Raw genomic sequence first — 20,351 nt, 5'->3', positions numbered from 1 at the left:
CGGCCCTCACCGTGCTGCCCTGGGGCACCCCCTTTCCTGCCCTCTGCCTTCTGCATCCAGCTTACGAGAAGGCAAGGCCTTCTGATTTTCCGCCGGTAAGTCTACCCACTTTCCTCGGGTGTGCAGTCAATTTGCAAATACAGTTAACCGGAGTCTTCGTCACATCAATTATCTGGGTGAGATCTGTAGTATCTACTTAATTCTCTGGGCATTTTCAAACATTTGTATATTTCAAATAATGTGAATCAAATATTTGAATTTTTAATTAAATTAAATTGTTTTCTTAAAAATGTTTTGGCATTCAAGAAAAAAATAACTCACCTAGATTCTTCGGTTCCTAACATGTTTAGCTGTGTTAGGAAGTAAAGGGCCGGCACTTTTTCTGCTGATCTGGGGCAGTGTAGACAGGTGTTGAGGGAGATTGTACTGGAGGTGCACCCTGGGAATTCGTATCAGAGCTCCTTGTCAATGCCACACAAATTCATACGATGAGAACTTCGTGATCACCATGGTGATCCGGCCTCGCTCTGAACTGCTTGATGAAGGAGTTTCTTTGCAGCAGGCAATATTGACAAATACGAATGAACTCGTATCACTAGCAATTATTGGCTACACACCCAGTCACTCCACCCATTTTCAGAATGCCAAAAGGCAAGCATTCAGGAAGGGCATATAATCCTTTGAAATCACAAAAATAGGAAAAATCCAACAAGCACAGTTAGTGTTTATCTGAAGAACAGTGTAACATAGTTGCTTCACTTTTAACACTCTTAGTAAATAACTGAGTAAATGAGCTACATATGGGAAACTAGGAGTGTGTGGAATAAAAATGGAAACAAAAAGAGGAAAACAAGACTAAACAATGTAATCTCCTACTTAAACATTTCATCATTTTATTAAGCCTTTAAAAAAACCACCCTCTTTCTTTTGAATAAACTCAATATCCTCATCTCGATTATCCTCATACATGGCTTAGTTTGATTTTATTTACCACTAAATTATGTGAATCATTACTTAATAAAAGCTACTAGAGATTGGAAAAAAATTCTAACAAGACTTCTAATGATAAAATACTTAGAGGTTTAAACCTACTCAAAAAATACCATGGCCTGTCAATTAGCTGTGTATGAGGCCTGTCAGGAGTATAAATCTGTGCTTTTGACTATAAGCACAACTGACTAATGCAGGACGCAAAATAGTGAGGGAAGATTAGAGTTACTAAAAGATCACATTTTTATTTAATTTTTGCAAAATGCAGGGTATTTGAAAAATTCTGTCTCACTTAGAAAGCCTCTATCTATAGTCACCTTGATTTTTCCAAGGACGCTTTGGTGTTTTGAAGATAATTGTCATTATCCTATGATAATAGCACCATAGGATACTTCACCATCTAAGCTTAATAAAGTTTTCCCTTTTTAGTACAACCCTCTTGATATCGAGGGGGAGACCACCCCACTGGAGAGACAGTTTCATTTTACAGGAGTAGAATTAGAAATTCGGAATTTTACACTCACCAGGATTTCAAATAATTTGGAAACTGAAACATTTGAACTATATGCTAGGAGCATAGATACATTCATAAAATCATTCTTTTTTTAATGTTAGGTTGTTGGTTTAAAACAGAATTTGGTAACTTTCTGGGGGGGCAGTGAGGGGGGTGTCAGGAAAGACTTGCTGTGAATTGTGTTCAGATTGATGTTGTATAAACACCATATTTTCACGGTTGTGTTGTGTCTCTTACTTATATCCAGGCAACAAGAAGGTGCTCCGAGGAAAGAGCAATATTTTAAATATTGTATTTGCTTAAAATATCAAATAGTGGCCATCTCATAAAAATCATATAATCTTTTACTAACCAAATCAGAAATAATCAGAGGGGTGATCTCCCTGGATCAGAATTAAAACAAGTGAGATCAATTAGCGCCCTTGAAATTGGTCTTTACAGTTCCACATTCTTTTTCAGACCAGTTTAGGTGGAAATCTACCCAGATCCACATGTAAAGATATATTCTTGTTTATAACTCTTTGCCTTAGGAAGGATTTTTCTGCGGTTCTCATTGCCTATGACCATTAACTGAGTAGAGCTCAACTAAGAATGGGGCAGGAAGAAGAAAGTGGGGAAAGAAGGCATTTGGAGAATAGATAAACACCCAGAACAATGTGGGAAAAGAGAGCAAGCTGCGGGAAGATATGTAGGTTACCGGAAAATGCAGGTTATTGTGGAGGAAGAAACTCCCAGGAAGATTTTCATGGCCTGACTAAATCACTAATTGATTAACTCCTGATAGAACTCGGAGCGCACAAAGCGAGGCAGTGAATCCTTCTCCATCAGGGCATGGATGCGTTTCTGGGCCACGTCAAAGCTGCTCAGGGAAGGTTCCACCAGGTTCTTCATCGTGATGTCCTTCGTGAAGTGGTCAATGTTCACCTGTGGGCCAGGAAACAGGGTCGCTGATCAGCCCAGGTGACAGGGTTTGAAGAGGGAGGGAGAGGGAGGTGGCATTCCTCACCAGTAAAACATAACAGGGGAGGAAAGTCATCGCGGGTGACTATTTTGTAGCAGTTGGGGAAGACAACCGATGCTCCAATAGATTCACGACTCAGATTTAAGATCCACCCAATGTTAGACGCTCACCAGGTGTCAGACCTTCCCTGGCGGCTCATGTACACATTGCTCATTTAATCCTGACAACAACACTAGGAATGACTCTTTTCCTTTGATAGAAAAAAATATGTGGACGCAGAGGGTTAAGTGGATCGCAGAGCCACTAAGTGTATTTGAAGCCAGAGAGTAAGAATTTGAATCCAGAGGTCCTGATGCCTCATTCCAAAATCTTCCTACTACAGCATTTGGGTTCACACCTAGTGGAGGAATTGGAGAGAAGAGAAAGAAATTCTGACCAGGGATCGGGACCTTTCCGCACGGCTCCAGAAGAGCAAGGAAACTTGGTCTTTCCTAAAACAAACCAGGAAACAACCATTCTGACAGAACAATAACATAGCAGCTCATAGCCACTAATATTTAGGGAGCGCTTAGTGAGTGCTTGGTGCTGTGCCAAGACGTTGACAAGGATGAACTCGTCTAATCTCACGATGCCATGAGGTAGACACTGTCATCTACACTTTATAGTTGAGGAAACAGAGGCACAGAAATGTTACGTGATTTGCCCAAGGTTCACTGGTGGTAGAAACAGGATTCAAAAGCTCAGCAACGCGGCTGCAGAGCTGAGCTTTTCACCAGTGGACTGTGGCATTGGACGGTATCATGGCTTCCATGTCCTGAGAACAGGGCGCTAGACTGCACGGCCCCGAGGAACATCACTCATGTTAGGCTCTGTGTGAATGGTGCCCTGGAGTGGTGCAGGGTGCAGACTGTGTGAGCTTCCCTGAGTGTGATTCGAATCTTCATACTTCATGTTGTATGTTTGAATGACTCTTAAGGCATCTAAGAGTAAAAGACAAAGCAGTGGAATCCCAATAAGCCAATGGTTCAGAATTAGAACACTGAAAATCGTTTCGGGTCTCTCCGGGGCCGCTGGAGGTCCTTGGTACTGAAAAGAGCTGTTTGGGCTCAATCATGAAGCAGCTGCTAGCCGGAGTCAGGGACAAAGGGGTGACTCCCGGCCAGCAGGGCCAGAGCAGACAGCAGGGCCAAGCAGCGCTTCGAAGTCCAGGACAAAATGAGTCGAAGCTGCAGAAAGATTTTCCGCAGGTGGAAGGGGCCGGCGTGCTGTGTGCAGGCATGGTGGCAGACAGACTGTCACAACTGGGATCAGCTCAGAGGTGACGGAGTTCACTGCCTGTCTTGACACGTGAAGACTCCGAGGCTCAGAGAGGTCGCGTCACGAGCCCAACAGCCAGTGCGAGACAGAGGTGGGGCCATAATGCAGATTTCTCTGTCCTGCGTCTATTACTCTTCCCATCACCCGGGGCAATGCTTCCTCCTTCTCTTGTATGAGATACACACCTGTACCGAGCTGGGAAGGCAGTTTTACTGTAAAGGGTTGAAATTCTATAAATTATAAAAGTGTCCCCTAATCTTATTTTATCAAAGGAGTAATGCGTTTAAAATCTTCTAATACATAATATATACCATCAAATAGCAGCTATTTCTCTTATTATTTTTGTGTGCATAGGCTTTCTTCAATGAGTCATTCTGATATGTATTCATCATCTGTTTACTGATCCAGAAAAATACTATTTCGTTAATTTTAAATACGTTCAAATAATAATTTGCAAGGTACAAATTGACCTACACGTAGCCATTTGTTTTTTTTAAAATCTTTGTTCCAATTCTTATCAATGTCCCGTTTACTTTTTCCTATTGAAGAGCTGAGGTGAATAGTCAGAGAAAGAAAATTTGGAATGCTATTTGCTTGGGTAAATTTCTTACCTAGGTCAAGCTTATCAAAATGAAATAGTAAATATTTATCTCAAAATACAAGATGTGGAGAGTTTTTTTTTTTTTAACAAAAGCCACAACTTATTAAACATACTCCAGGTGCATATACAAATATGCAAGATGTTTACAGTTAGAAGAACTGAGGATCAGAGAGAGTCAGTTAGAAACTTGCCCAAAGTCCTCCATCTCTCTAGGAAGGTCTGGAGTTGGACATTTGCATCCTTTCCTTTCACAAATATTTACCGAATGCCTTTTGTGTTACGGAGCAGGATTCATGTCCTCTCCAATGCCCGCTCAGGCTCATTACTCGGGGTTGCGGGTATTTGGGGGTCTCATGTACATTATTATTCCCCTACACATGCACACATCATTTAGAATGAAGGCCAAGGCCATTTTCATTGCAGCCTTGCAATTTGTGGCCACCATTTATTTCCTTGAGTAACTGAGCTAGCCAGGGTATCATTTATTTTGAAACTCTATTTTGATGTTTCATATTTTCATGATAACCAACAATATATTAATAAGGAACCTTGAGAACAATGTTTTCCTAGAGCTCAGACAACTTACGATGGTCTGGATGAGTCTCTACCATTTGCAGATATTTCAGCAAGTCCTAGAATTCTGTGAAGAAAAATGAAGTTGGTAGGAAGGTAGACTGGAAATGGGGAATCCACTGGAAATGGGAAAATGTATGTCTAATTTAATATTAAATTAATCTTCTCATTAGCATATATAGATTCCATGCTGACCAAGAAAAGGATGGCCCAGCACAAATAGTATCCAAGGTAGGGTAGAGCTAACATATATGCTTGAGGTGAGAAGTTGAGGCATAGAAGGGAAGATCTGATGATAACTCCCAAATTAATGTCCACGAAAAGTCTAAACATGGACTCTTTTAGAACCTTTTCATTTCCTCCACTTTGACCCATGGTAATCTATACTCTCATGCTTCTAACCTCTACCTCCTATGTCATGGAAGGAACACATCTATTGGTATTAAGGTATATAATTTGTCCATCCACTCAAACATATTTGCCTCTTAAGAAGGGTCAGTGAGGTATAATACACAACCAAAGGAATAAATATCTAATGGTAAAACTTCAGTAGTCTAGAGCACCTGTGGGAGAAAAGAGATATTGGGGGTTTCCCCTGTCCAACCATCTTAACTAGATTACTGCCTACCCACAGGGCTTGCTCAGATCATCTCTGTGCTTGACTCCAAACCTTAATGAAACGCTTAATGTCCAGGCTGGATTAAAGGTAACAAGTGGAATTAGAGTAACCTGACCAAAATGTCATAAACAGAACTTGCTGAGGCCATCCTGAATTTCACAACAGGCTTTTCAATGTGGTTTCATAAATAGAAAAGAAAAGAGCAAATAAACTTCCCCAAACCTTCTTTGAAATTAACACATATCTGGTCTTTAGCAGTCAATTAGTGGCATGTCGGCTTTCAACGTCTCTAGCTCTGTTATCTTGTAATATTTTGATATTCAGGAGTAGATGTCCTGTTGTCCCAACTACAGTGAAAATGGCAAAGGCCTGGTGGGGAAAATAAATGACAGAGAAGAGCAGAAGTGGGAGGAGAGATGAATTCAAAGGAAAGAAAAGGAAAGGGAAGAGAAAGGAAAGAGAAACAAAGAAAAGTGGTGGGAATACTCGTTAGGCATTATTTAGTTCAGACACTGAGATACAGGTTGAGTATCAGTTACTGGAAATGCTTGGGACCAGAAGTGTTTTGGATTTTGAATTTTTTTGGATTTTGGAATATTTGCATAAACATAATGAGTTACCTTTGGGATAGGACCTAATTCTAACGAAATACAAACTTCACTTATCTTTCATATATACTTCATACACATAGCCTGAAGATAATTTTATACAACATTTTTAATAATTTTTGTGCACGCAACAAAGTTTTGACTGTGTTTTGACTGAAACATAGGGCCAGGTGTTGAATTTTCCACTTGTGTTATGATGTTGGTGCTCAAAATGTTTCAGATTTTGGATTTTGGGTTTTTGGATTAAATATGCTCAACTTGTATATGTTTTTACATCTACTGTTTAATTTAATCCTGACTACAAGTCTACAAAAATAATCTTCATTATTTTCATTTTCACAAAGAAAGAAACTGGGTTCAGAGAGATTCAATAATTCATCTAAGATCACACACTGGTATCATTCCCCTTGGGGTTACGTGTACTGAAGTGAGACCCATAGATGGTCTAAACAGGATGCGAGTTTGTACCTGCTGGATCATTTTGCTCTGCGTTTGTATTCAGTAGGAGCTTACTAAGGCAGCCCACTCACACATAGGAGCAGCCTTGGCTGCCAACAGCAGGTCTTCACCTCCCGTATGAGCCCCCCTGGGGGTCTGTGAGCTGCCCCTGGCCTGACCACGCTCCCCCACCAACCCCCCAGGACCCACCTCTTTAGGGGCCTCCGTTTGGATGAATTCTTCATAAATTTGCTTTGCCTTCTCGGCCATCTTGGCAGGGGACTTGAGCTTCTTGTAGTCCTCACAGGCAATCCAGAACTCCAGGTTTTCCTCACTGAATTCAGACTTCAGGAAACTTTTGAAACTGGCAAGTCCATCTAGCAAGGAAAAAAGTGAGTTGGGGAAATTTATTCATTTATTTCACTAACACTACATGTTGCTGTGTAGCCTAGGCGCACTTACTATGTACCTCTGTCATCATGTAGGAATCTTACAAGTGTTAACTCATCTAGTCCTCATTACAGAACCAAGAGGCTGGTGTTACCCATATCCTATCCTGTTTATATTCATATATTATAAATATATTTATACATATTTATATATGTATAAGAGGATTTGGGGGCCTGATCTTTCTGCTTTTTTTTTTTTTTTCCTACCCTTCCAGCATTAACTTCCAAAGCATGGTAAGGATTCAGGAAACATTGGAGATAAATTTAAAAAAATATATAAATCTTCAATAGTTTTCTTCCCTTTAATGCTGAATATATATGTCTATAATTTTTTAAAACAAAATTCTAACCAATGTGTATCTGCAGGGTGAGGATCCATGTCCATTTATTATCTTTAAGAAAATTAAAGATTTCTAAAGGGAGGAGAGAGAAAAAGTTGAATTTCCCAGAGGCTGTGTCAACATCACAGGCCAGCCTCGGTCACGTGCCTGGCTCAGCACTCTGTCCCCAAGGGCAGAAGGCAGGACTGACTCTTACCAGCACTTCTGGGTTGGGTTTTCCCCTAACTTGCCCATCCATTAGTTCTGCTTAGGGCGCGTGTTTTCAATTCACTTCCTTTGACCTAATGTCGGTCCATTGCTTGTTCCCCCTACTCCTTTCTGTAGACTCTAAAGTTTCATTTATTAGTCATTTCCTAAGACATTGATTTCATGCACCAAGCACAAATGTATGTAATGATTAAACCAGAGGCCCTGTATACGATTGTCCATTTTTAAATTACCTGTTATACATTTTCATTGCCCTCTTAAGCCTTCAAAGTCCCCTGCAACCATATTCAATTGCAAAGAAAAAGAGTGTTAAAGTGATCATTCACTTGGATTAGGGTCACCATTGATCTCAGGATCCAAACAAGACACTGTGCAATTTGATCCCCTCTCTCTGTACTTACCCTAAATATATATATTTTTTTATGGATTAACACCTCAAAATACATCTGGGAGCAATGGTAGGTATAAGAAACAATTTTCTCTAGGAACCTGGCTAGAGGGATTACTTTAAAACCATTCGATAACCTGTATCTGGATAAAATCAGGTGTGTTTTCTCTCTCTATATATATATATATTTCCCACTATATTTCCAACATTCTTTGTCATAATTTAGTGACAAGGGAGTTAACATATAAGATGAAAGAAAAAATAAGGCCTATTTCTCTCTCTGTCATGGTTCAAGTTTTCATTGTTTCTTAAACAAAAGATGTCAGATAGTCTCCCAAAATGGAAAAATTCTCAGGCACTTTCTAGCTTCGAGGAGACGAGGTTTCACGAGCGCCCATCTAACCAGGTCTGTGGAGGAAAACCACGATTCCACAGGGTCAGTCTGTGGCCAACTCATCCTCCCTAGTCCCACGCGCACAGCCCCCAGGCCCTTTGATTCGCCCTTTCTGCGTCTTCGTCAACCGTGGAGATACAATCTCAGTCCTCTCAAACATGGTCACTACGGCCTCGGACCCCGGCCAGGATTCCACGTTAACATTTACTGAATTTCCAGGGCACGAACTTGGAAAACGACTTCCCAGCGCGGCGAGTCCATTTCCTGGATACCGATTTCACCACTTCCATTATATTCCACAGCATTACGACTCCAAGGCTTTTTGCCAGTGTAGACGCTTTCAACCAAGACTCATCAAATGGCTTTCACGCTCGTGGTCTGAGAGACGTTTAAAGCCACTAATGTTTCTCTCCTCTGACTTCTGAGCACTGTCTGGAGAGCCCTTCACTGGTACCCTCTAAAAACCGCTCGTGAGGCGCTTTCTCCTCCTCGGCCTCTGGTTTTCGTTGGTCTCTTCCTCAGAGACTCTCTCTGTGAAACTGCTGTCGCCCTGAGGAAGTAAGTCCTCTTGAGTCAGAGTCAAAGAGAGTCCCGGCCGAACTCCCTATTCTGCATAGGACACACATCTCCCTTGCCCGGCTACCATTCCCTGGCCCACCCCCCAGCCCAGAGGAGCCCCCGGCACCCCTCCCCGACAGACCCCCACATTCCTCCCTGCTGAGGCCACACGGAATGTCAGAGAACTCTCAACGGACCTCGTCAGGCATCTACACCTGGGAGCGATGAAGCCACCACGTGCTCTGGTCTTGTGGAAACGCTCTGGGTTGTGACCCGCATTGTCCCCAGAGCTGGCCCTAATGAGTGGTGGCACTTTGGACATCCATGTAAAATAGAGCAGTGGCCCTACCTGAGAACAAAATGAAACCGCCTCTAAAGCCACTTTGAAAATAAAAGGAGCATTAGACACATCCAAGTCAGTTTGGTATAAAGAGAAAAAAATAATTGAAAACCAGATTAGCACAAATCTCTGCAACAGGGGCAGGGCAGTGAAATGTCATCGATAAATACCATTGCGTGGCTTATTGGTTCAGAGCACGAGCTCTAGAATCAGGATCGCCTGGGGGTGAAAGCCGGTGCGTTATATTACTGCAGGGAGCTGGGCAGGTGATCTGATCTCTCTGAGACTCTGTTGCCTCACCTGTCCAACGGAGGTGATTACAGGACCTACCTCAGGGGTTGTGGTAAGGATTAAATAATGCATGTGAAGCTCTCAGATGGTGCCAGACATAACTATCATTATGTATTAATAGCTCAGTGCATGCTGGCTTTCAACATTATATTCACAACAAATTTAAAATTAATCCTTATCATCATTCGAAATCCAACTCTAACGCTGCCTCCTCTTTGAGGTAGTCTTTACCCACTGCCTCGCTCGTGAGGATTTTCATCATCATGACAGAAGAGATCACTTTCTGTTCCTTTGTTGGGATTGTTGGCTTTTGCAGCTATCTTTTCCATGAGGTGGTTAATTTTTCACATTCAAGGTTTGCATTTCACCTGTTTGTCCTTCTTTGCATCTGACCTCCTCGTCTAAATCTGTGTGCCTAACATTTACTAGACCTTCCCACTAAACTTCACAAGACACATTAATGGAAGCTCTTCCTTCCAAGTTACAGAATCAAAGAACACAAACTTTAAAGAAAAATAAATTTACTGATTTCGCTGTTGCTATAGTATTTTATTTCATGAACAAGGTACCTAATCTCTCTGTATCTCAGTTTCATTTGCTGAAAAATAGGGATTGTGATTGTATCTAAGTCCTAAAACTATTGCAATTGCTAAACAAAGGAATATATGCAACGTGCTTAGGACAATGTCTGGCATAGGATGAATAATAAATGTTAGCTATTGTTTTTATTATTATATTCATTATTTTCAAGGAAATTGTGAGTAAGATGATGAGAAAGATGAGCCAGAAAAGAGAAGGAAGAAAAGTGGAAGTCAGAGAGAGAAGCAAAAGGAAAGGGCACAGAAAAAAACGGAAAAGTGAGTCTGGATCCAGTTGACCTCACTCCCCATGGAGGAGTCCAAATCTCAAGGGAGTCTCGAGGAAATGTTTGGACTTTTTGGGACCCCTGGGGAGAGGAGATCCACATAAAACTTTGCTGCTGTTGGACTGGGTTCCATTCTTCCTATGCTCTTAAAAATGGCCATGCGGGGGAATGATTGAATGTCACTGTCTTATTTAAACTCCCATGAGCAATCTATTTTTGTGTTTAAAGAACGACACACTGGTTACATGCCCTACGAACCTACCAAAGGGAAACAGATGGTGCCGCCTAAAGAACTGAAGGCAAAACATGTGAGAAGTCAATGTCTTAAATACTTTCAGAACAGAGTCGAATACACTGGATGATTAAAAATTATTTTAAAAATGAAAAAAGGTAAGAGTATTCTATAAATACTATAGAATAAAATACTATATTGAGTCACAGCTTAACTATCTTATTTTTTTTTTAAAGGTTTGGTACCAATTGATTTCATTTCCACTCAAAAAAAATTAAGAAAGATGTGAATTTAAGGAATGCTTGGGGAACGGTATCAACTGTGAAAGTCAATAGCCTACATTAGCACAAGAGAATGTCAAATGTCCCCGAATCAACAAAGATACCACTCTTCAAGGTTAAATGGTTTAAATTTATCAAATCAGGCATACAAGTAGAGATTGTGAAGTTTCAGACGCATATAGTTCTCAAATGTATCTTTCTTCCTTCATTGCCTGTTTTGCATCAATCATAGCTAATGTTAGATATTTTCTGATTACAGACTACTAGTTTTAGTGGATTCAAACAAGAACATTTCATAAGATCTGAGTTGCCAAAGTTTGGCTTATTGTTATTCGTGGTGCACGATAGCTGATGTTTGGGAGAAGAGGTCAAATACTGTTTCTTCACGTTGATGACGGGGAGTAGAATTATTTGGGCATGCCTGTCATTCTGCTGGTTCCACTCTAGGAATAGCCCGAGAGAAGCAAAGACAGAGTGGCGAGAGACACAGAGAAAGAAGAGGAGTCCTAGGGAGAAGCAGAGACAGAGGGGGCAGCTGGAAAGACAAAGAGGAAGGCAGAGACAGGGAGACAGTAAGGACGGAAGACGAGAGAAAGAGACGGTCTTGCTTGCTATCGGCTTTACTTCTCCTTGGGCATGGCTCTCCCTTGTGTCTGTGAGATTTATGTACCTGTACCGTCAACTCCCTTTTTTAACCAAGTTAGTTTGAATGGACAGGTGTCCCTTTCAAGGAAATAACTGAAAAATCAAATGCTTTTCCATTTATTGATTTGGGGAAATTAATTGTCCAATCTTAAAAATATTAACTACTTAAGAAGACAAATATGTGGAACTTACACACACACTCAAATGCACATATACACACAAACACAAACACCCATATGCTGTGTACACATATATAATTTTAAACATATATATAATATACAATTAAAGGAAACATTGTGAATAGTACATGTACATATATATGTGTGTACATACACATATACACAAACACACACAGGTGCATATATATTTTCCCCTCTGAGAAATGGAACATATTACTGTGAGAGTCTCATGCCTCAATCTCACACCATGGTGATCATGTTTGCAAGCTCAAAGTCTTTAGGCCCTCGGCAAATGCTAAGATGTCAACACCAGCTGCCTCTGGCTTAACTCGATTTCTTACCCAAATAGCTGTCGGTCTCCTAAAAGCCTGAAATATATGATCATGTGGCTCTAAGGATTTAATGTGACTGAAAAGTATTGTATCTGGGCCATAAATATTTATCCTCCTCCCTAACGATTTTGCACACATGAAAGTAGCTGTGCTAACTCTCAGGTTTGACGATAGCAATAAACGCCTGTACTCAGGGCGCTCAGCATTCACGACTTACCAATAGGCCTCCGTCAAACTGCTGTTGGGCCCAAAACCACTAGGGTCAGATCATGAGTCAATTGATAAACATAAATACTTTTCTCCTAGTCGACTTCACGGAATTTTGACGTCCAAGAAACAAAATTAATTCATTCATTCACTCATTCATTTAATATTTATTAAACACTTTACATGTGTCGGGGCAGGGTACTCCAGTTAGCACAGGAAAGGAAAAGAGAATCAGGAAAGAATGAGACTGAGAAAGTCCCGAATTAGAGACTTTTCTTTCTCCAAAAATAAGAGATTGATTGTATCGCAGGTAAGCAGAAGCTTTACTCCACCAAAATCAAGACATAAAACATGTTCACATACAATTCAACACACATTCTTTTTTCATCTATTCTGTGCCCATTAATCATGATGGTCTTGTGAGAAATACTTTGTAAATCCTTATTTTTGGAAAGCATGTAACAAAGTTGCACATGGGTTGGGTATTCTAAATTGAATCCTACTTTTGAGTGAATTATTTAACGCATATTTGTTTTCCTCCTAGTATGTACTTCCTGATGTGAAATTATCCAGATGACAAGGGCTGAGTCTTGTCACCTATCACAGAAGGGAGACAACTATGAACAGACTATGAGGCAGCAAGGATTGAGTGGCCTAGATGTGCAGACCAACAGCTCTGGAGGTTCAGAGAGTGGATGAATTGTTCTGGGCCGTCAAGGAACACTAGGCATTTCATATTTAGATTCGCTATTATAGGAGAGGGAGAATTCCGAACAGATAGAGATATGAGTACGAGATATTCCAGCCAAAGGGATTACAAGTAGAAATCCTATATGGAACAGAGAACAGTTGAATTTGCCTACAGACCAGCCACGTAGTTATCGTGGTCAATCTTAAACATTGGAAATTTGAACTTGATACTGTACGCCTTGGGAATCAGTAAGGATTGGGTCAGGGGAAAGGCGAGCAGCGCTCACTGGTGTGTTGGTATTAGCTTGAGAAAGAGTTCTGCCCTGGCCAGCACCTTCGTCGTGGCGTGAGTGAAGATGTAGAAGCCAAGCTTCCAGAAGAGGAGACGGAGGCTGGGAGCCATAGCAACACAGGTCACAAGAGAGTTGACAGTGGTCTGAACCAGGATGGACCACCCGTGACTTGTCCGGGGATCTTTACACTGCTGTCTCCAACCCTATCGATTCCCGATGAGGCTAAGCTGGGAAAGGTACGATGGTATCTCTGTTTTACTGGTGAGAGTACTGAGAAGCACGCAGGGCGAGGGGCTCGTTCCAGCTCACACAAGTAAGCGAAACAGACGGGAACACGGCCCGCAAGCACCAGTCTATAGGACACCTATGGGTCACCTTCTCCCACGGCGCTGGGACCCTCCTCACCTCGAGATCTGGATAACCACGTTCCGTGGCACCCTCCCCTTGCCGAGACCACTTTTGAAAACTGAAGAAATGTCAAAATTGGAGAAGAAGAACATGGGCAACACGCAAGTGCTTTGTGTCTCTGTCCCCATGCTGACCCTCATTGACCCCTGCTAGAAACAGCATGAACTCACAGTCGTTCTGCAGGAGCTTGTCCAGGGAATCGCGCCACTGAAGGGCCTCCTCCGGCGAGGGTCTAGATCAAGAACAAGGGAAGAAAGAGGTTGCAGCGTAAGCAGAGAGTTAACCACGTACACCAGCAATGACTTCTCCCTGCTTTTCTCAGAAATAACAACCAACGATCCATCCACAGGACAAGCAAGTTCAAGTTATTTTCTTACTAACAATCGGGTTTGATGAGCTGGGGTTGCTTTCATACATCTGTGTTATTAATCCATATCTTCGTCTCTTTTTGAACAGTTTGGTTAGGTCTGTCCCTTATTAGAAGTCGAGTCTATTTTTCATCAAGCTGTGTCTTGATATTGTTGTGTATCCCACGACCGTGGTTCCAATCGGGGTCTTTTTGCCAAATATAACTTAATGAAACCCGGTTATCCCATTACAGGAATTAAACTCATGTTCCCCACCTCACCAGTGCTGCATGTGAACCACGTAGGTTAATCAGCAAAGGGCACTTGGTTTCACAGCCACGTCCCAAGGCCACCCCCTAAGGTGGGAAGATAGCAGGTACCGGGCTGCCTCACGGTGGGAATGTGATCGTAGGGAGCTTACATTTAAAAAAGCGTCGATGTATTTTTCCTGCTCATTTAGAATAGGATGCTTTTTTTAAACATTTACATTTCTGATTTAAAAAAAAAAAAGTGGTTAATATATCCTAAATAAGAATGTTGTACACAAATGCTCAAGATGCTGACTCAGAAGGGGAAGGTAATAGCTGACGTATAATCTCTCCTTGGGCTGCTTTTATTGTAACATTTATGTACACAGAAACCTGCAGCTATTTCATTTTAACCTCCGATTTTCCTCTCACAGCAGGATGTGCCAAGTCAGGCTGGTGTCGTCGGAGAAGAGTGGCTGAGTGCCTCGAGAATATTCAATATCTTCCTTCTAGCTATTTGAAACTCTATATTATTGTTCAGTATAGTCATCCTGCAATGCTATAGAACCCTATATATTTCTCCTATTTAACTGTGATTTTATTTTTTATTTTTTATTTTTATTTATTTATTTTTTTTATTTCATCTTATTATGGGGGATACAGAATTTCAGGTTACATACGTTGCCCCCAAGTCAGAGCTCCAGGCATGTCTGTTCCCCAGACAGTGCGCGTTGCACCCATCATGTAGGTATATATCCCTCCCTTTTTATTTATTTACTTTATTTTATTTCAGCTTATGATGGGGGTACAAAAGTTCAGGTTATATATAGTGATTGTTCCCAAGACAAAGAAATGATAAATGTTTGAGATGAAGAATATGCTAATTACCCTGATCTGATACATATATATGTATGGAGATATCACTATATACCCTATGAATATGTAAAATTATTATATGTCAATAAAACAAATAAATTAAAATTAAAATAAATAAAAAAAAAAAAAAGTGGCTGAGTGGGCTCTCCCTGGCTCACCCCGCCTGGGCCCTGGCCTTATCGTGCGGGCTCTACACCGTCAAATCAAAGCAGAATGACGAAGCATTTATTAGAATATTAAGGCCAGTGGAGATGTTTTTCCTAATTTGAGATTTCCTTAGTTCTTAAATTGCTTATCAACTATCTCCAGACAATCCAAAAAAAATTCCTATTTCTGGTTTTCATAAAATGATATTTTGGGGGTTTAAGTATTTAGATGAACAACTTTGGTTGATAAGATGAATCCTGGTTCTACTTTTCATTTTGCTGTCCCAGGCTCGGATTCAGCCTGACTTTATTTGCGTAGTAGGAGTCCAAGACGGCAGGAGGTTTTCTGGTTAAGGTGTTGTGAGTAAGTCCTTCACTTCTCAACTGCAGAACATGTACAGTTTGTGAGTCCTAATTGTATGATTTTTCGTAAAGTTTTATGTTCACTCTCTGAAAGTGAAATTTTCCAAAAATGAGGATAACAAACCTTGTAAATAATCTTAGGCAATTTCTGTTTTCCTGGCTAGAAACAGGTATCATAGATTAAAAGCATATTAATTCCTCAGAAATTTATTTCTAACAAATGAACGACCTTCCCCCTCTTCCTTTTTCTCTGGAGAGTAGAAAGGAGCACAGGAATGACAAATGGAATAAACAGGGAATTACAAGTGTGTCCCTGTATTGTTCTGGTTCATTTTACTTCTAACCAGAAAAGCACTTATTTACTAGCGATAAATAGGCCTTTCGGCTCTCCTATCTGACCTCCCGTTGAGAACTGTCCCTACGTGCAGGTGACTTCACAGCTACAGGTTTAGCAGAAGGCTAACTGACGTTCTTCACTGTGGGGTTCCATGTTTTGCACATAATAGACACCAACCAAGTCCCTATGAATTGTTGACAGGAGCATCAGGATGTTAAATTACTGGACAAGAGAGACTGGCTCAGAGCAAGGGAAAGGGCTGGTTTCCTCACAGGATCCCCTGCTTTTATACATATTTTCATAAAATATTTTCATCACCTTCCTGCCCTCCTCTTCCTCTGGTTGGCACCAAGGTGCACAGGAAGGAGAGAGGACATGCCCAGGTGTACCCGACTTCAACACATTCCCAGATCCAGTTTGTCACAAATGGTCTGTTAGAACCAAACTAACGGTCAGTAGGAGCAGCACCCCACAGCCAAGATTAAATTCTTGAAAAGGACACACGCAGAGCGTGCTTGGGGGTGAGATGAATCCAAACTGATCTAAGGGCACAGGCAGGCAGGACTCGGCGCCCCCAGCATGGAGCCCAGCACTCGGATTACCAGGCCAGGCGGTAACGGAGGTTCATCCTGGCCCAGTTCTCAGAATCTGCCAGCCCTCGTTTAGGCTGACTTCACTGGAAACGCGATAAATGCGGATCTAAATGACCAAGGAGAGCCCTGGTCTGCAAGGTCATAGCTGACCACAAGGGTGGGCACAGCCCCTGCATGCGGGTGTGCGGGGGAGGGACAGGAGGCCAGTTCAGATGAGAGTCAGAATAAACATTTATAGAGATGGTTAACCACGTGTTCCATGATGCCTAGCGGGAATGCCACCTGGCCCCGGAAGTGACCGTCCCGGCTGGAAGTGCTCTCTCTCTCTGTCACTGAACCCTCACGTGGCAACGGCGCACTCAGCGTCTGACGGTGTAACTTGTCGTTCGGGGAGAGTTTCCCACTCTCGCCTGTCGTGTGGCACATCCCACCCAGCACTAACTGTGTGTCAGACTGATACGTACATGCACGATGGCTCACTTTGCCCAGACTTAGCCTGGTGGATGGAGGAAAGCCACCCACAACCCAAATCTTAGACTTTAATGACTTTCCCCCGAGTCACTACCGCAGCGGCTGGCAGCTCCAACGCTAGCAGTAACCAGGGGAGAGTGTTTTACCCTCTCTAAGCACCACCAGATCGTTTCTTACTGATTTAACTTGTTTTGGTTTGGGTTTGGTTTGGTTTTTAATCTACAGAGTGCCTGGCACATATATTTAAACATACCTGATAATGTTATCACATGTTCTTGCTCTTGACAAGGAAAATAAAATTCGAGCTAATATTTATTGGCATCCGTAGGTGCCTGCTCTGCCCTGCTGTCCTGTCGCACAGTTTGTCTGCTCCAGCGACCCGGACGCCGTGGATGGGGATACAGATTAAAAAGAAAAAAACAAACCAAAGACCTGCCACTTTCTGATGTCCACATGTGGACCAGAAATTGTACGTACACCTTTAATCTTCATAACAAGGCTCACTCTGCGGTCACCTGGGTGAGAGTGTGAGGAGGACGACATTCTGTCCTTTTCGCCACTAGCAGACCGGGCACTGTCTACGTGTGGCGGTCCTTTTTTTTTTTTTTTTTTTTTTTTGAGACAGAGTCTCACTCTGTTGCCCAGGCTAGAGTGAGTGCCGTGGCGTCAGCCTAGCTCACAGCAACCTCAAACTCCTGAGCTCAAGCGATCCTCCTGTCTCAGCCTCCCGAGTAGCTGGGACTACAGGCATGCGCCACCATGCCCGGCTAATTTTTTCTATATATCTTTTTAGCTGTCCATATAATTTCTTTCTATTCTTAGTAGAGATGGGGTCTCGCTCTTGCTCAGGCTGGTCTCGAACTCCTGAGCTCAAAGGATCCGCCCACCTCGGCCTCCCAGAGTGCTAGGACTACAGGCGTGAGCCACCGCGCCCGGCCGGTCCTTCTTGAGTGTAAAGCGGCAAACACAACATCCCAAAAATGTAGCAAAAATCGCTGATGCAGGCAGGGGAAAAAAAGGACATTTAGAATCTAAAGTAAACTATATCTATGTCAGCTCCTGGCATTTTGCAATTGACTATGTTATAATCCTTGGTAACAGTTATCGCAGACTAAACTTATGTGGGCGACTAATTTTGTTTATTGTTCATCCTGAGGACCCACAGCAGAGCTGCGGGGAACGGTCCCGTCCAGAGGGTGGGCGGCAGTGGGGGCAGCTAGAGAGAGAGAAGACGGGGACACCCCGGGGGAGACGTTAAGGAAGAGGGTTGTAAGAGGGGCAACCAGTGAGCAGTCGGATGCTGCAGACAAGAGGAAGACAAGGCCGTAGAGACAACAGCTTCCGTGATGGGGTGAGGTCTAAACCCCACAGGAAAGAGACAAAGTAAACTCTGGAAGCCGTGAGTATAGACTTCTAAAATCAGCCCACGCGAGTGAGAGAAAGGTAAGGAGCAGAAAGGGTGGAGGGCACGAGAGTGTTTTCAGACTGGAACACGGTGCTTGTTTGTTCCTAGGAACGAAGGCCCAGAGGAAGAAAGAGGAGCTAAGAATGCTGACGTGGTAACAGAAACTGGCTTCGGGTGCCATGGATATAGCCAGCTTTTTTCTATTTTTCTCAGTGGTCCATTTTTTTTTTTTCCCAAGGAGAATTTAAAAATATATTAAAACATTTTAAAAAGCTTTTTAAAAATGGCATTCTACCGAGGTCAGTAGCCCAAAGAAGATGAGAGGAGCTAAAAATACTTTCAGTCGAGAGGATTATTGTTTCTTCTGAGAGGAGAACATGGGTAAAAAATAAAGAGAATTTTTAGAGTAGAGAGAAGAGAGCGGATGGAGCTTGAGCAGAACAATCGTTTGCCGTCTGGTCACAGAAACGCGCAAACAGGAGCAGGTGGGAGGGGTCTGTGGGTTTGGAAGAGGGTGGGGACTTATCTAGTGGTCACTGTTGAAAACGCTATAGAGACGCAGGCATTCTCCAGGGATGGGAAGGATTTTTCCAAAACAATTCAAACTTCTGGAGGAAGAAAGGGGACAGAAAACAAAAGAAGCAAATAATTCAATAAATGCTCAGCCCCAGGTTTTTTTTTTCCAAAACAGCTGCTCTCCGAGTCCTGGTTAAGCCAAATAGTTCAAGTGGGACATTAGAGCAGAGATTCAAAGCAGGAAACGCAGTACTGTATTTTTAAAGTTAATGCCAACAGATCAATAATGACCACGTTGTTTACTTCAACATAGACTTTTTGATCTGTGGCTGCTCTGAAATGAGACTCTTACTCCCCACCGGCACTGGCTGCAGCCTTCTGGTTGGATTCGCTTCTCCTTTTTAAATGCAGAAAACTCAATTATGCCTCACTCTGGGTTTGAGATCACTTTGAAGTAATAAAAAAAAAAAAAAGGAGAATGGAAATATCCACTTAAATGGAAAAAAGATTTTTAAAAGAAAAATAACCCATCTCGCTATTTCCCCACCAGTTCAGCTATATTAAGTTGCAGGTCATTTGGACAAAGGACAGGTTGGCCAATTTATACAAATCTTAAATGGAAAAAAGAGAAGTGGAGGTGAAAGGGGACGCCTGTATTTGTACCACACTTCCGCGATGGCCTCGGGGAGCAGAGGGAAGGAGTGTGGATGAAGACATCTGTCTTTTCTTCTTCCCACTTCTCTTTCCTGACTTTCACGGGTGTCTCTGTTTTGAAGGGAAGCTGGGGTGTATGTGCCCAGGCGTGAGGGTCCCCGCAGCTAGCGGGACGGGGACACACACGGGGGACGCTGTGAGGGGTGTCACTAAGTTAAAGCAGGGCCCGTGTGCATTGCTGGAGCTGCATTTGCTGCCGTGACATGGCGATCAACTCTATATTTACGGTTCCCCATGACGCCCAAACCCACAGGAGTGGGAGGAGGTGGGGAGGGGAGGGAGGACTGCAGACACCCAACAGCAACATTATTGACGAATTGGGGAAAATGCTCGGTGTGCACTAAATAGCAATAGCTGCTCAGGTGTTCATGCCTCACTTAGGTCAAAGGTCTCGTGCACCCTGCACCCTGCCGGGACAGTACCTTGAAGGAGACACTCCTAGGCTTAAACTGTCTGCCCTCCTCATCCTCAGCAGCCTCCTGAGGGAAATGCCTCCCGCACACCTCCCCGCCAGGGGGCAGCCCGGGGTGGGTGCTCAGCCCGTGAGCATCCGGGCTCGTCACTCACCGGACCAGAGCGGTCACCTGCCCCAGGCAGCAGGTGAACAGGCATTT

At 42.7% G+C, this 20,351-nt stretch overlaps 1 protein-coding gene across 1 annotated transcript in view; it reads right to left on the bottom strand.

The window, feature by feature from the left end:
- Nucleotides 1–2,183: 2,183 nt before the first annotated feature.
- The window catches only part of RGS5 (regulator of G protein signaling 5), a 52,969-nt gene continuing 34,801 nt past the window's right edge, over nucleotides 2,184–20,351 (bottom strand). The window contains exons 3-5 of the mRNA XM_069479124.1: nucleotides 13,892–13,953; nucleotides 6,832–6,998; nucleotides 2,184–2,428 (exon numbers count right to left, since the gene is read on the bottom strand). Coding sequence (XP_069335225.1) covers nucleotides 2,267–2,428; nucleotides 6,832–6,998; nucleotides 13,892–13,953 — 391 coding nt within the window. The 3' untranslated portion in view covers nucleotides 2,184–2,266. The remainder of the gene's footprint in view (nucleotides 2,429–6,831; nucleotides 6,999–13,891; nucleotides 13,954–20,351) is intronic.

Source organism: Eulemur rufifrons, chromosome 8 (genome assembly GCF_041146395.1).
Source record: "Eulemur rufifrons isolate Redbay chromosome 8, OSU_ERuf_1, whole genome shotgun sequence".
Lineage (NCBI taxonomy): Eukaryota > Metazoa > Chordata > Mammalia > Primates > Lemuridae > Eulemur > Eulemur rufifrons.
This window is presented reverse-complemented; position numbering and strand designations above follow the sequence as displayed.